The sequence below is a fragment of the Sarcophilus harrisii genome, chromosome 5 (genome assembly GCF_902635505.1).
Source record: "Sarcophilus harrisii chromosome 5, mSarHar1.11, whole genome shotgun sequence".
Lineage (NCBI taxonomy): Eukaryota > Metazoa > Chordata > Mammalia > Dasyuromorphia > Dasyuridae > Sarcophilus > Sarcophilus harrisii.
Window position 1 is genome coordinate 277,263,515 of NC_045430.1, and position 16,506 is coordinate 277,280,020.

A 16,506-nucleotide genomic window follows, 5' to 3' on the forward strand; every position below is an offset into this window, starting at 1 on the left:
TATTAGAGTATTAATTTGTACTTAGAGGTTAATTTTATTGCTAATATGTTCTGCATAGCCACCCTCATCATCACAACAAATTTAAGAAGTTATTGATGAGGGTATTCATGATTTTTAGATTGGGAGAAAAACTTCTAATTGGGAGAACAGCTTCTAATATATGGTTTATTGAGTCACAGCTGAGTTGACTTCTGAGTTAATTAATAACTGAGTTGATTAATATCAACAAGTACTCAAGATAACGATAGCCAAAAATATAATACTCTCTTCGCTCAAGGAGATTATTTTGTCCTGATATTTTAAGGCACTGGTTGTTAAAGAAGCTCTATAAAATAGAGAGAATTTGAATGCTTTCAAATGGTACAAGGCACAAGAGAGAAACGAGACAAGTTGGACATGAGGAGTAGGATGGTGATTTTGGAACCTACCGATTTTCATCACAGGCTGTATCACAGGTGGGGCAATATTCACAGAAACGGCCAACGATCCGAGGATCGGTGCATTCGCACTTCCCACACACACAAGTCCCTCTCCCACTGCACACCTGGCCCTTGGAATTGACACAATGTTGGGCAGAGGAGGATGGACATTGGCAACGGTCTCCTTCCCAACCATGGAAGCACTTGCATCGACCTCCTTCACATTCCCCATGCCCTGTGAGGAAAAAAAAAATAGGACATAAGTTCTGTTCTCCATGGCTTTGGGAATAATTCCAAGACATTTATTCCCCTTGTATACTCCATGGAAACCCAATGACAGGAAGATGAATGAAGCCGGCCTTCTTTACTATTGGCCTAGCATCAATATTTGCTAGGTCTAGAGAGTGTCTGTTTCCAAGGCCATTCGACCAGGAGTAATCTCATCCTACTTAATGTATTGTGTTGACAAGCGTGAAGTCAACTCTCCGTTAGGTTGGCATCAAGGCTGTTTCTTTCTGGGCCTGTTGGAGTCATTTAGACTCTGCCTCGGCTCAGAATGAGATCTCCTAGACTACTTGATTGGCACTGCACCCTACTTTCGAAATTAAAAAAAAAAGAAAACAAAACACAAGTTTACCAACAAGATCCTGAACTCATGTTAATTATCTGAATTATAACCTGAAAAGTCAGGACATTCAGTTAAAGGTCTCCACGGTGTATAGTGTAATATGTAATGTTTGCCAGGAACTGAGAAGACAGGTCCATGAGTCCATGAGTCAGACTTTGTTGGCATCTGGAAATAGATTCTGCAAGTTCTCTGGTTATTGGTTAAGCCTGCTGGGAAACAAAGTTAACTCAGAGAGAATAATAGCTTATTATTAGACTAAGTCCATTTGTTACAGCCAAAAGCCAATAGGGCAATGTTCATACCCACCCACTCCCAACACTGATATATGCTTTTTTGTTTGAGTCTGTGTCATTTCCAGAGTTTAAAGTCTTAATCTGGGCTACTTGCTTGTAAATGTGAAACACTGGTTACAGAAAAGACTCTCTGGGAGAGGAGATGGTCAGTAACTTAAAAACAAAATAAAACAACTTTAAATATATGCCCTTCTGGCAGTGGGTTAAGTTACTGTACCTTGTTTGTATGTGGAAGACAGCACATTGATATTTGAGGCTGAAGAGTAGTGGTTGAAATCAGATTTAGAGTGGGACCACTGAAGCAGTGCCCTAGAGTTCAAATTTTGAAGGTGCTGACAATATTTATACAACTTTATAGAAACAATTGCAATGATCAAGGAGTTAGCAAAAATACTTAAATGCCCAAAGGAATCTGTGATCCCATTGATTTTGAGGTTCCTTCCAATAATGTGATTTGCAATTAAGAGTTGTTTCCTGATTTTGGGAAGCTGCCATCTTTGTCTTCTTATAAGTTTACCATATAAAAGTCCATCTAGCATGCTGGTGGCCTGCTTGCTAACCAAGTTGGGCACTCTAGCCATCCACTTGTCATCCTTCATTCTTGCCATATGATAAAGATAATGATGACAGTGATAATAAATAATAATAATAATAATAGCTAACACTTAAATAGCACCAATGTGACATATATAGAAGACACTGTGCTAAGCATCTTACAAATATATTCATCTGCTCCTCACAACAAGCTGAGGGAGAAGGGTGGTTATTATCTCCATTTTGCAGGTGAGGAAACTGAGTCAAATCAAGGTTGTGACTTTCTCAAGGTCACATCTTGGACCTTGGAGATGAAATTCAAGCTCAATTTTTCCTTTCATTTTCTCCTTATTGATTGTATATTGCACCTTACATTCACCATATACTGCTCTATTTCCCTTAGGAGTGACTATCACGTTTAATTATTTGAAGACTCTTGAAAAAAAATTATTATTTTTTTTTGCTTTCACTCAAAGCTTGGGGATATTTAAAAATAACAACACTGCAGTTGGCTGAAGGCAATCTGGCGCTCTTTTGTTCAATTCTGGACCCAACATAATCTACATAAAACATATGGGATGATAGACATGTCCTGTAGGTTGCCCACTCAAATCCATGTTGTAATGTGGAAATAGTCATTCTTCAATCAGTTAGATTTTTTTTTCTTTCCTGCTTGGATGATCAAGCCAAATTCATTTGAGTGATTATAAATCTATTCTCAAAAGCTCTGCAGCTTTCAGAGGCTTGACATGATTAGTATTCTATCATCTCATGTTTCTCAAATAATATGATCCAAATATGATGGATCCACTATATTTGATGGAGAAAAAGTTTTATTTGTCATGAATCTTACAAATATTTTCCATTTTTCTTTCTCATAGTACTACCTTTCCTTTTTATCCTTATACGTCCTTGGGATGACTTTGTTTACTTCCATATCTTACCAAACTTTAACAACAACAATAAACAAATGAGTTTTGACTTCCATTGTTTCTCCCTGCATTATAAGCAAATGTCTAATAATCTTCAGGAGATTTTACAAACAAGTTTGTGTCCTAACCACGTATTGCCTTCAGTACTCATCTTTCCATTTAGCAAGTAAATTAGATGTTGCTAAGTAAGGCTCTTTCAAGGCTTTTTAAAATTCCCTTGTTGTGGCAATTAATTTATATTGGTTAAACTTCTGGTTGAAATTATTATAATCAGTGTGGATAGCACTTCTGTTGTCTTTTCCCCATGTTTTATTGTCAATCATTTGTTTAAATAGTATGTGATTAAGGTGTTTTAAATGTAAATCACATGTTTTTCTCATTTTTTCTAACTTTTTACTAATGATAATCTTAGTCTTGACAAATTGATGGTCTTCTTAGTCACAGACAGCACACTCAGGGCATACCAATAACAAATCTTTTCCTGTTTATTAAACTATGGTCTACTTAATATATAGTGTTAGAAGGTATATGGTATGGCTTGGTCCAACCAACTGTCTTCTTGAAGAGAGCACTTGTGATATAAAGACAAGGCAAGAGATTTATAGACATTCTTCTTGAGCCATCTGTTCTATATATATATTCTTCTTCCTCTTCTTTTCTTACTTTAGCTTTGAAATGAGCAAGTATCAGAGTATATGTTGACTTAATTTGTAGGGTCTTAAAACTGTTTTTTGTAGTATTTCTCTACTACTTGATCGTCAGTAAATGGTGTTTACATATGAGCTACAATTACTTTTGGATTGGGCTTTCTGCAAATATTTACCATTAATATTGCAATATATGTTGGCTAAATACCCCATGAAGTAATACTTCTTGTTGCCTTTAGGAATATGATAAAGCCTATTTAGTAATGCTTTTTTTGCCTCTACAAGGAGGAACTATAATCCATCCATTAATTTATCTATAATGGTATAAGAACTACTTTTGTTCATAATAATAATATTTAGATTGACATGATTCATCTCCTCATCCATAAGTCCCTTTGTGTTGGTCACAAGATAAAAATCTCTCACATAATTAATCAACTTAAAGTGAATAAACAGTCTAAATCAGGGATCCTCAAACTTTTTAAATAGGGGGCCAGTTCACTGTCCCTCAGACTGTTGAAGGGCCGGACTATAATAAAAACAAAAACTTTGTTTTGTGGGCCTTTAAATAAAGAAACTTCATAGCCCTGGGGGAGGAGGATAAATGTTCTCAGCTGCTGCATCTGGCCCGTGGGCCATAGTTTGAGGACCCCAAATACTCTGTGATTCTTAAATTCTCTCTACTCCTTTCTTGCAAGTTGGCATCCATCACTGGAGAAGTAGAAGGAGACTCCAGGAACACTAAATGACAAATTATCTCACAAGCAACAGTCAAACATATAGCAACATGTCCTTCCATCTTTAGCTAACTTGGTCCTCTGAAAACAAACTCAATCTGTTATAAGGACTCTACTTGAACCCTTTCCATCTTGGTAAAGTCTTCAAAATCTTGTGCTTTATTTGAATAGTTTTATGAAAATAGTCACCTCTATGGTATGGAAAAGCATCAGAATGAAAAAAAAGTATTAAAAATAAAATTACAAAATGATAAACTTACTCCTCCACTGACTACATGTTTAAGTGATTTTTCTCCCCATTCTAGTTCTATTCCCTTCTTCCTTTTCTACTAGGATTCCTGTGTCTTATAGTTATTTTCCTCACCATTTTCAAATGAATTTTCTTTAAAAAGTTGACTTGACTTGACTTGAGACCCACTTTATATTCACTTAAGGAATCAAAATGGATAGTTAGGGTCCTGATGGTCATCTAAGTGTTGAGAGACATGGTGGTAATCTTCAGTAACATTCTCTCTCTGATCTATTCCTTACAGTCCAAAATGAGATATAGAATGGAAAACTCCCAGCTAGATCAAAAATAGGAAAAAAGGGTGGCTAGGACTTCTTTCCTTTTTGAAGCATTCCTATTCTCTTATTAAAATAAAGCATGGCAAGGTAAATATCCTGAATACATCTTTAATAAAAAAATGAACACAAAATATACTCTCCAAATCAATATCTATATAAGTTTAAAGATTGATAGAGTATGGCAAAGGCTATTAAATCATGGTCTATGAACTTGCTTTTATTCAAGTACTTTAATAGCAATTTCAATACAATTCGCTTCATTTTGTAATCCTTATATATTTTATTTCTAGCACTCCAATAAGGAATCCAAAGTTAGAAATCATAACATAATAATGTTTAAAACTCCTTGGATTACCAAAATGGGAAGAAACAGAGAAGCCAGATGATCACTTGTTGGGGGATGTTAAGAGAATTTTTTTTTTCCTCTTTGAGTTGGACTAGATGAGGCTGTTGAAATTCCTTCCAAACTGAAACTCTTGTGACTCTCTGAAATCATATAGTCCAACATCTTTATTTTACAGACGAAGGAACTAAGACCCAAAGGCCTCAAAGTCCCACTTCTACTTAGTCCCCAAATCTAGATTCAAATTCAGCTATTCTGGCTTCTGGTCCACTGTAGCATACTGTGTTTGTACTTCACATGAGATATGCCAAAGTTTTAAACCTATACAAGACAAGGAAGAGTACGTGTCATAGCTTTGTGGCATTTTGCAGTCACTCTGCAAATAGGAACACTTCCTTTAATGAAATTGTTGATATTACTCACATAGTAAGTAATTTAAATGTTACTACCACTCACTATTCAGTTGCTAGATTTTGTTGAAATAAACAAACAGATGTCTTCATGGGAAATAATTTCAGAGAAAACACATAATTTAAATGTATTTGGCTAATCACAAGTGAAATGTCCTTAAAATGGCATAAAATAGAATTATTATATTTCACCCAATAACCAAGAATTTTATCTAAATCCTAGATCTTTTATCTTACCTCTAGATGGCAGTAAGTATGATTAGATAAAGAATTTATTAGCTGACTATAATTTTAAAATATTATGTTTATGGAGCACAATAGAGAAATCGAGGAACACTTCAAATGAAGTGCTTGACTCATTTTCATGAACACAGCCTTTGTACTTGAGTATGACATTAAACTGGAGATGTTTCTTACATGTTTTTACATATAGAAATAATAATAATAATAATAGCAACTCATACTTATAAAATCACTTTAAGGTTCCCAAACTACTTTGCTCTTTTCCTCATATGAAGTGAGAACTATTCCTAGTCCCATTTTATGCTTGTAGAAACTGAGGCCCAGAGAAGTTATCTGCCCACAGTCATACAACAAGCAAATAATAAATAATTATTTGTATAATATATGATAATTTATATAATTATTTATTATGCTCACTTATAATATGTGTGTAAAATATTTGTAATTTCATCAGCTTCTCAGGATGGGAAATTCTCCCTCAATACAAGTTATAACCAATTTATGATTGAATAGATAAATTCTAAAGAAGTACCTGATGGACACAGAGAGATTTCATGATCTGCTCAGGGTGCCACAGTCATTATATGATAAAGGAGGGATTTGAACTCTCTTCTGTACTTCTTGCTATAGTCTACACGTCTCTATCCTTTAAGAGTTATTTATTGGAGACTCAGAATCAGTTTTGTTTTTCCCAAGAATGAGAAATGGGTTCACTTATGTATAGCTCCCAACAATTCTGAAAGAAAGAACATCCTTTAAACTCTCATGGGGAGGAAATATTTCTGCGTGCTCAAATGAGTTGAAGTTAGTGCATCTGATTCTGGCACCCAGGATACACATGTCAAGAATTACTTGGGATTGGCCCTCTTCTTTCTTCTCCCTGTAAAAGGCCAGGCAATAGACAAGCGTTTCCATTTTGAAAAGGTTTAACACATAGATGTATATGCCTTGGGGTATCTGACATTTTTTTGGACATGTCTCTCATCTTAAGCCCTGACAGTCAGGCCAAATCCAATGATACTAAATTTACATGTGGTAATTTAATGCAATGTTAACACATAGACCAGTGCAAAATAGAACAGTGAAAGTGTAATTAAAATTTCAAGCTCACCAGCACACAGGTTTCCATGGTGATATGGGCAGGAAAAGTCATCCATTTCACAGTATTTTCCATATACTTTTCCAAGTTTAGTTTTGTGACAGAAACATTTCCCACATATGCAGACACCTTGACCACTGCAAATGGGCTGGTTTTTTTGTGCCTTGCAACTGTCTAGAGGAGATTTGTCTTCATCAAATTGGCACTTGTCACCATCACATTGGGGACAAGTAGGCTCTAAGAGACTTTCATCTACGCATTTCTGTTTGGGGCTTCTACCATCATCACATTGGCAGCTACAGTTCCTATAGATGTGGACTTTGGTACTTTCGTTGAAACCAATAGGCCTGATGATGGCATAATCTCTCCCACCAGCTCTATCACATCTGTCCATGGTCACAGTGATATTAAACAGAACCTGGAGAAAAACAAAGCATAGTGATCATCGTAGGCTCCAGCCATCTCTCCTCCCCCAAACATATCTATCTATCTCGATGTTCCAACCAAATGTGATAGGGAAAGTGGATAAGTAGATCTTGACTTTTAAGTCAATGTCATCAAGCATTTATTATGCACTTGCTATGTGCCAACAAAGGCAAAACATACCTTCAAAGAGCTTACAATCTAATGGGCAAGAAAATATCTTAAACTATCTACTAAATATCTTAAACTATCTCACACTATATGTACATATACATATGTATATACATATATACATGTATGTCCATATATATGTACAGCTAAAACTCAACACTTGAAACCTGAACTCATTTTTTTTGCCCCCCAAACTCTTCAGTCTTCCAAATTTTTCTACCATCCTTCCATGAGGTTTGTAGAGTAGATGTCATCCTTGACTCCTCACTCCCCTATCACACCCAATTTCCATGTCTAGTGCCAAGTCCTTTTAATGTTAAGTTCCTCATTTAATTTCTACTCAGAAATTTAGTTCATCTTCATAAATGCCAGATCTAAGTTATCTTCCTACCCAATAAACTACAGCCGATCCCTAAAACTCCCCAAATAACATCTCTTTCTACTCTTACAGTCTTCTATCTCAATCCACCCCAATCCCACCATATACATATCAATCCAGTGACAAGACTCTTCTTTCTATTCCTCCTACAAGACCCTGCATCTCCAGGCATACACTCTTTCTATCTCCATCTCTTGGATTTCTTGGATCCATTCTAGTATAAATTGAAAATCCCAATTTCAATAAAAAAGCCTTTCCCAACCCTCCTTAATGTTAGTACTTTTCTTATAATGATTATCATCAATTTATCATCTATATAGTGTGTACCTAATAACTTATATGTTATCTCTGCTAAACTAGGAGTTACTTGAGAGCAAACCCTTTGGCTTTTTTTTTTTTTTGCCTTTTTGGTATCTTGAGTGCTTATTGTTGAACTTGATTCATAGTCAATGCTTAATGAATGCTTGTTGACTCATTGGTGACAAACCAAATAGGTCCATAAAACATTTGAAGTAATCAGCAGGGGAAGGAGTTACTATTCCAGGGATCCAGACATGTATTTTGCAGAAGGGAACATTTTAGATGAAGAAGGAAAGCAAGGAAGGAAGCTAAGAGATAGTCACAAGGAGGGAGAAAATCCCAGACATATGGGAATAGTTGGTGAAAATGCTGGCAATATGGAAATGGAATGATTAAGTGGTTTATTGGATGGAACAGACATGGGGGCCGATGTTACTGACTCAGAGAGTGCATGAAGAGGTATGAGGTATATAAAAAGATTTAAATGTAGAAAAGGGCAGGTCGTGAAGGGCTTTAAAAGCCCAAACAGTAGATTTTATATTTGATCCTGCAGGTGATACGAAGCAACTAGAGATTACTGAATAAGGAGGAGAAAGCAGGAAAATCAGATCCCTTTAGGTCAATTAATTTGACAGCTGAAGGGAGGAAGAACTGGAATGGGAGAGAACTGAGGCAGGGAGCAAAACCGGTGGGCCATTGAAATAGTCCAAGGGATAAGACAATGAGAGCACCAGGGCAGAGGCAGTAGCAGAAGAAACATATGGGCCATATATGAGAGATCTCATGAAGATAAATCAATAGGACTTGGCAAAAATAGATACTGGAAGTTAGCTAAAATGATGGAGGATAGGAAAGGAATAAGCACTGATTAAGGTCCTATTATGAGCAAAGCACTAAGTTAATTGCTTTACAAATACTGTCTCCTAATAGCTCATAATAGCTCTGAGAGTAGGTGCCCTTATACCCATTTTTAGGGAGTGGGAAAAACAGGTAAAGTAAGGTTAAATTATTTTCAGAAGGTCACACAGCTAATAAATGTCTGAGGCTGGATTCAAGTGTTCTGGATTTCAGGCTCAGTGTTCCCTACACATTGTCATGTAAAATAAGGAGACAAGGATGACACTTGGGTGAATAGGAAGTGGAGCCCCTGACAGTAATGAGAAAGTGAAGAAGAAAGCAGGATGGGGGTTAGAAGTCAATGAGTTTTGTTTTAAAGACATTGAGTTTAAGTTGTCTACAAGATAATCTATTTGAAGTGTCCAGTAAGCAGTAGTATGTGAAACGGGGGGTCAGAGTCAGACAACTAATTAAATCTGAAAATCATTGACTCCTTCCAATAACTCAGTATTTGATTTTTGATTATGTATTGAGAGTGAGGGAGAAGAGATATACAATCAAAGCGCCAGATAATCAGTGATCTAGAGGAATATCAGAGGTTAGAGGGTTATAGAATTCAACCTAGATGGAACTTTTGAAATCACCTTCTTCTTTTGTAGATTAGGAAACTGAGGACCAGGGATTCTTTCCCTCCTTCACCAAAGTCCCTAGCAAGGGACAGAGTTAGGATGTTACCTCAGGACCTCCCATGCCAAATCTGGTACTCTTTCCATTATAACAAGTTATCCTTTAGTTGAAAAGGATTCAGTCCTTACTGAACATGCCCTCTCTGCCACAGACACAGGAAAGTGTTTTGAAACTCTTCCTATCACCTCCCAAAGTAGCTTCTTCTACTTTTGAACAGTTTTGATTGTTAGGGAGCTTTCCCTTACGTGATTCCCAGACAAAGATGGCCAGCACCATGGTTAGGTCCACTCAGAAAAGTTAATGTAAAGTTATGCCCCGGGAATTGTATAGAATAAGAAGGCACTGAATGCTTTGAGATCTGCAGTGTCAGAAATACTTTTCCCCTTTATGAGATCATGGAAGCCCTGAAGGAAGAACCACTCTATGCTTAATCAATGTGGAGCTGAATTTTCAGCCATGGTAAACTCAGTGCAGAAAGTCCTTTCACCGATTTAGAGCAGGACCTCCTTAATAACTTATGGTTTTGGAGAATTTCCAAGGGCAATGAATAGTGGAGTGAACTGGGCCTGGGCACATTACTGGGTTGTACCAGAGGCAAACCAGCCAAAGGCTGGTTCTCTCAGCTCAAATGATATGGGTTCAGCTGGGTAATCACCTCTAGATATTACTCCCTTTGTGACTTGGAGTCAGTTATTTCAACTCCCCAAGCTTCACTCTATTACTCTAAAAAAAGAGGGGGATAGATTTAATGGCTTCTGAAGTTACTTCCAGCTTTAGGGTTGGCTCCTATAATTTCTATCCACAACCCCTTACTACTCTGGAGCAACAGATTAAGAAGAAACTATTAGTGACCTTCCTTCTCGTTTTGAAATTAGGTGGTGACTGCCGTTTTCTGATGTCAGCTTTCTTACTGACTCATGAAATCCAGCAAAAGAGTTCCAGGGCTGTTAGTAACTCATATCATACCATGTGACTGGCCCTGACCTTGGGCACTTACCCTATTGCTTATGATAATGTCATTTCCCATGTACTTAACAGTGCCTGGCACATAGTAGGTACTTAATACATGTTTATTGATGATGATCATTGATGATGATTTCAGTGGATGACCTTAGAGACAGACTGAAGTCAAATCCAAATCTGTGAGCAAGAAGTCTTTCTTGGTCTTCCTTTATTTAAGTCCATTCCCAATACAGTTACCTCCCATTTATCCTATGTAGGCTGTGCATGTAGATAGATGTTTACAGGTGGTCTCCCCATTTTATTGGGAGCTCCTTGAATGGGAGCACTGTGATTTTGACCTTCTTTGTATTCTCAGTGATTAGCACAGTGGTATAGCAGGTGCTTAAGTTTACAGATGAGGCTTTTATTTTATTCCAATATGTTGTTGATATAGCATAATAATAATCCATAAGGAAAAATTCTGAATGCCTCTTTCTGAACTCCATTAAAAAGGATGAACACAAATTAATAATAAAAGTTACAATAGCAATCACACCATCTTTCATTTTTATAGTACTCTATGAGACTTCTCATAGCAATCCTTTGAAGGAGCTGTCCAAGTGTCATTAACCGAGAGGGTGGGATGGTGGATCATAATGGGCTGAAAAGGCTGGTTATCGTAAGACCTGGCTTGGCATTTCAGTTCTGGAAATTAACCTTCTTTACTTTGGGGAAGTGACTTCACCCCCCTTCCCGGGCCTCCTCTTATTCATCTGTAACGCAAAGTGGGTGGACTGAGTGACCTCTAAGGTCCTTTCCTAACCCTGAATTCTCTGAACTTTGGAAGCATTAAGTGACTTATCCGTGGGCATAGAGCTGATACATATCCAAGCTGGGATTTGAATGAAGGCCCCCTGGCTCTGAGCCCAGGGTTTTCTCTACTCAGCATTCAGAACTCGCCTGGGTAAAATGCAGGGTCATGGACTATTTGGTGCAGTGGATTGCTTCCACGGGCTAAGGTGGAGGACTGTTCCCCTGTGGCTTCTCCAGTTGGCTGAGCAAAATGCTCTAACAGACGTTCCTTCTGTTCTTTTTTCCCAGAGGCCTGGGAGGAAGGCTCAAAGCCCCCACTTTCTCCTCCTACTTTGTGCCAGATTAGGGAGAAACCTCTACTTTCTCTTCATTGGGGAACAAAAGAAGTAGTTTCTCTTGTATAAGAGCAAGCCTTGTTTCTCATTTGAAATGGGAGTGAAGCTGCTCGGGAAGCTCTGAAGACCTCTTTTTTTCACCTCAGAGAGCCCCAGGTAGCATGGGGGAAGGGAGAGCAATTCTAATTGGCTTCATCTCCTTGGTGGGCATTGCTAGGCCCGGAGGGAAGTATTTGGGGTTGGCACGGATCAGGCATCCTGTCATGGTTGTTCTTGCCAGTCTCCTCCTCTTGGCTATCTCCATGTGCTCCATTGTTGGCTCACCCTTAAGCCTTCAGACCCTTGAGCAGTTCTGGAAAAGGGAAAAATCCTCTTTGCTGGTCTGGACCCCACTAGAACTAAGACACACAATTTTCTTTAGATTTTCTTGTTGGTTCATAGGCGTTATATTTAATCAAAGATTACAAAACTAAACCTACTCCATTTAAAATGTGTTAGGTTGATGGAGGCTATTTTTTCTTTTTGGATTCTTTGAAAAATCACCATAGTTAGATGTTGCATTTCAAAAGCTGTATTTTTTTCGTGTCCATGAATTGTAAGGATTAACAGATGTGTGGGGGCACAAGAAGGTTTGTAGCATAAGGTGCTGCCAACATTAATAGCGAAGTCTAACTAAGGAGTTTATGTAATGAGGAGGTCATCTGAGTTTTCCCGAGAGTAATGCTGTTTGTACTACTCGGCTGAAGGAGAAAGAGAAAAAGAATTAGACAAAGAAGAGGAAGAATGAGAACGAAGGAAAAGGAGCCTGCCAAGCCCCAACTATTGAGAGGAAGGCTTGTGTCTAAAAGGTTAACCCTTCCCGAGTGAGGGAATTTCAAGAACACCTTACTACATATCTTAGTTGTTCTTTTCCCTTCAGAAAAACCTGAGATTATGTTTAACAGAGTTAGAATTATGAACTGTTGCAGCTGAATGAGAACTAGGAGATGAACTTAATACAGCTTTCTTTTTCATCTTACAAAGGAGGCAACCGAGGCCCAAGGAAAGAAAAGCACTTGTTCAGGGTCATATGGATTTGATGGTGGAGCTGAGAGTAGAGTGTGAAATCTGCCAGATTTAGGATTGCTAGAAAATAATAAAAAATATAGATGATGATGAAAGAATAACCAATAAGAATCATAAAACTGCAGGAATTTTAAAATATATATACACATATACATGTGTGTATCTATTATATTTATATAAAAAAATCGATGGAGCCTGGAGTGGTCTGTAACATTCAAAGATTTAATATTTTCTTGCCAATCCTTGGGGAAATTATTTAAGAAATGAAGAACAAGATTCCTTCTAATAGAGTCAAGATGCACTCTCTAAAAAGAAACGTGACAACAAAAATTGAATAGTACATTCCCAGGTAGCAGGGTCACCATTTCACAAAAACTTTCCTTATAATCATTAAAACATAAAATAGCATCATTTGTACAAAATACTTCTATGGAAATATTGAGGAGAGAGAAAAAGAAGTATAGAGAGAAATGAAGGAGGGAGGGAGGGAGGGAGGGAAAGCGGGAGGGAAAAAAGGGGAGGGAGAGAGAACTTTACAAATCATCAATTCCAAATTTTATTGATAGGGAAACAGGTCCAGAGAGTTTCATTAACTTAGACAAGGTTATATATATATATATATATATATATATATATATATATAGGGGATTTTAGAAGCTTGTTTTTTTATTATCCCAATATTTTCCCTTTATTTGCATGACACCCTGCCATGTGAATTTTATTTTCTTTTTACTTTTCCCTTAATCATTGTGCCAGGAATCTATTAAGGTAAGTTGGAACCAGGGCTATCAATAAAAATGATCTGAGAACTTAAATCTAGTTTCCTCTAATTCTTGACCCCTTTTTTATTCCCAGCTATATCTCCAGAGATTTGTCCTTGTCTTATAGAATTTTCAGAGTAGAAACTAGCAAAGTGATAAAATAATGAGATTGATAAATCACAGACAAAGATTTGTAGCTGGAAGGATCCATGGAGACAACCTAGCCCAGTCCCGGAGCATATAAGCTACTTGAGGGCTGTATTCATGTACTTCGTAAAATGCTTGTTAACTCAAAGCCAGTTCTTTCTTTTTATGGATGAGGAAACTGAGGAAAAATGAAAGTTACAGAATTCTTCAATGTCATGAGTAATAGGCCTCTTCTGTCTCCAAATCCAGTGCTCTCCTTATCACACTACTGATCAAAAGACATTAGTGAGCTAAATTGTCTAAGTGACGTGGAATGTAAAAAGGCCCTTGTCCCAAAAGATTGGCAGTAATTTGGAGAATACTCAGAGGTTTCAAAGACAAGGACTTTCTGAGTTCAATAAATCATTTTATGTAATCCAAATATAAGAATTCCCTCAAAAACAGTGTGCCTTACAAATTCTCCAAATTTCAGTAAAATTTGCCACTTATTTATGAAAAAATGTCTCCCCAGTTTCCCCAATGGAAACAAGATTACCTTGGGATGAGACAGAACTCTATAGGAGAAAGTGTCCCAGCCCAAGTACCAAAAGACCTGGATTGAAGGCTGAATTCTGCTGCTGGCTAGCCATATGCCCGTGAGAAAATCAAGTATTTTTCAAGCACTTAAGATAGACCAGCACTGTGCAAAGTAGTGAGCGAACATGAACATTTCTGTGAGCCTCAGTTTCCTCAGGGGTAAAATAAAGACAAATTTGCAAAGGCCATCTCCAAGGTTCCTTCTAACTTTGACATTCTCTACTTGAATTCCCTGAAGGGGCTGGCAGGGGAGGGTCCCAACGTCTACCTACTTCATCGCTGCTGGTCACATTTCTGCATCCTTCCATCCCTGTATGTCTGCTCCCATCAGGACAGATGGCTGTGATGGTAAAATGGACTCCTTGTATCTGATTCTCCACCTGAACTCTCACTTCGGAAATCAGTTTCTGCAAAGGACAATACCTTCAATTACAGGGCACCGAGAGTCCCAACGAGAAGTGAGGAAGCAGTCGAGCATATTCAAAGCATGCTTGACTTCATGGTTCTAGCACAATCAAAGAAAGACTGTCTGTCTGCAACAAAGGAATGAATAAAAGCATTGTTTTCATCACAGAGACCCAATTGTGCCTCAAATGCATAAGGGAGAGCAAGCAACTCCAAGGAAAAGGATCGGGACGCCCCCCATTTTGAGCGCAGTCTCTTCGCCAATTTGTGCGCCTTACAACAGTTTACAAAATTTTGCTCCATCTGGATGTTCCCCAGATGGGCATTGTTTCTTAATGCTAATGTTCCCCTTTCCGAGTATGGCTCCAATAAAACAGTGGGGAGCCCATCTATCATCATCGAGGGTAGAGAGCCTTGACAGTTGGAAGTCTGGAGCCCACAGCTGCAAAAGAAAACATTTCACTTTCACAGACTTGAGCCCGTTAGAAAAGCTCATGGACTTGACTGACAGCAATTTGACAAGAAACTTTCCTTACCGGGACCATTTCTACTTCTTGCTGCCTCAAGAAGGAGATGTCTGCACTTGCCCCGACCTTTTTTATTTCATAATTGTAAGTAAGGGTCTGGAGGCTGCCAGGGATCTGGAAAAACCTCTGGCACCTACCATTGACTGCCATGTTTGTCTAAGCCTCCCACCGTGGCAAGGCCTCCGACGGGGTCAGAAACACGTTTCTTGAGAAAGAGCGCTTTCCCCCATACCACAGACATCAGTGCCAGTGGATTCTAAGGACCTTTGAAAAGTACAAGGCAAAAATACTCTGTGTCTGAGATACTAGAGACTACTGGCTTGATCCATGAGTCCCAAATCCAGGAACTAAGGAAAGGAAAACTGAGGGAAGGCAGTAAAACAAGGAGAGGAGATACAGGGGGAAGAAGCCTCAAACAATTTATTAAGGGGAGAAGGGGCAAAGCTTTTAGTCTTCCATAGGAGTGTCACAAATAATGACCAAATCCCATGACTTAATACCAGGATGGCCTGGGTTTGAATCATTCAGATGGTTACTAGCCATGTGACACTGCTTGGATTATGTAACTTCTGTGCCTTAGTTTCCTCATCTGTAAAATGAAAAGTTGGATTCAATAACCCCACTCTTCCCTTCCAGATCTTAATCAATGTGCCATGAAGAATTGTGAGAAAAGTAGGGGGATATTCCAACTGACTTCATTTTTCAGACGGGGAAAGCAAAGCCCCCAAAAAGTAGATAAGTTTCCTGTAGTGACACATCTTTGAAGGAACACTTGTAAGGAGGTAGGCTCCCCTGGGGAGAAGATTACTTAATAAATGGTATTGATCTTAATTGGCTTCTTTGGGTAAATTTAGGAGGAAAATGAATTCCTCTCTCCTCCCCAGTTGTTCATGAGAAAAGAGTCTGAGTTCGGGCCTGCATTTACTGCTTTTGAATCTCTCAAACAAAGGACTCATTTCTGTTAGAGGGTAGATGAATCCATGAAAGCTATTGGTTTACACAACTGATTATGGACTTGTGGGTGATCAGGATCACCTAGAGGAAATGCCTTCATTCAATCAGCTTTCTCAGGCTACCTCATGACTGACTTCTCTGACTTGAGAACCCAAACAATTTTAGAGGACGGAGCAGAACGTCTCCCAGTCCTGGAATATGGAAGTTAACCCCAACACTGTATACAACTTCCTTTTCATGCTGCAAGTGTTATGCAACCCAACTAGGAGTGCGGGAAATTAGTCGATAGTCACTGTATTTCACATTAGGAAAAGACACCAGAGGCTACCAAG

General features: G+C 38.2%; 1 protein-coding gene and 1 long non-coding RNA gene across 4 annotated transcripts in view; one reads left to right on the forward strand and one right to left on the reverse strand.

Annotated features, from left to right (window-relative positions):
• Positions 1-16,506, forward strand: part of LOC116419619 — a 151,910-nt gene that overhangs the window by 115,601 nt on the left and 19,803 nt on the right. The gene's annotated exons all lie outside the window — the stretch shown is intronic.
• The window catches only part of ITGB8 (integrin subunit beta 8), a 106,104-nt gene that overhangs the window by 8,602 nt on the left and 80,996 nt on the right, over positions 1-16,506 (reverse strand). For all 3 annotated transcript variants that reach the window (XM_031940655.1, XM_031940654.1, XM_031940656.1), the window contains exons 9-11: positions 14,561-14,695; positions 6,865-7,270; positions 429-654 (exon numbers count right to left, since the gene is read on the reverse strand). In XM_031940655.1, the coding sequence (XP_031796515.1) occupies positions 429-654; positions 6,865-7,270; positions 14,561-14,695 (767 nt within the window). The remainder of the gene's footprint in view (positions 1-428; positions 655-6,864; positions 7,271-14,560; positions 14,696-16,506) is intronic.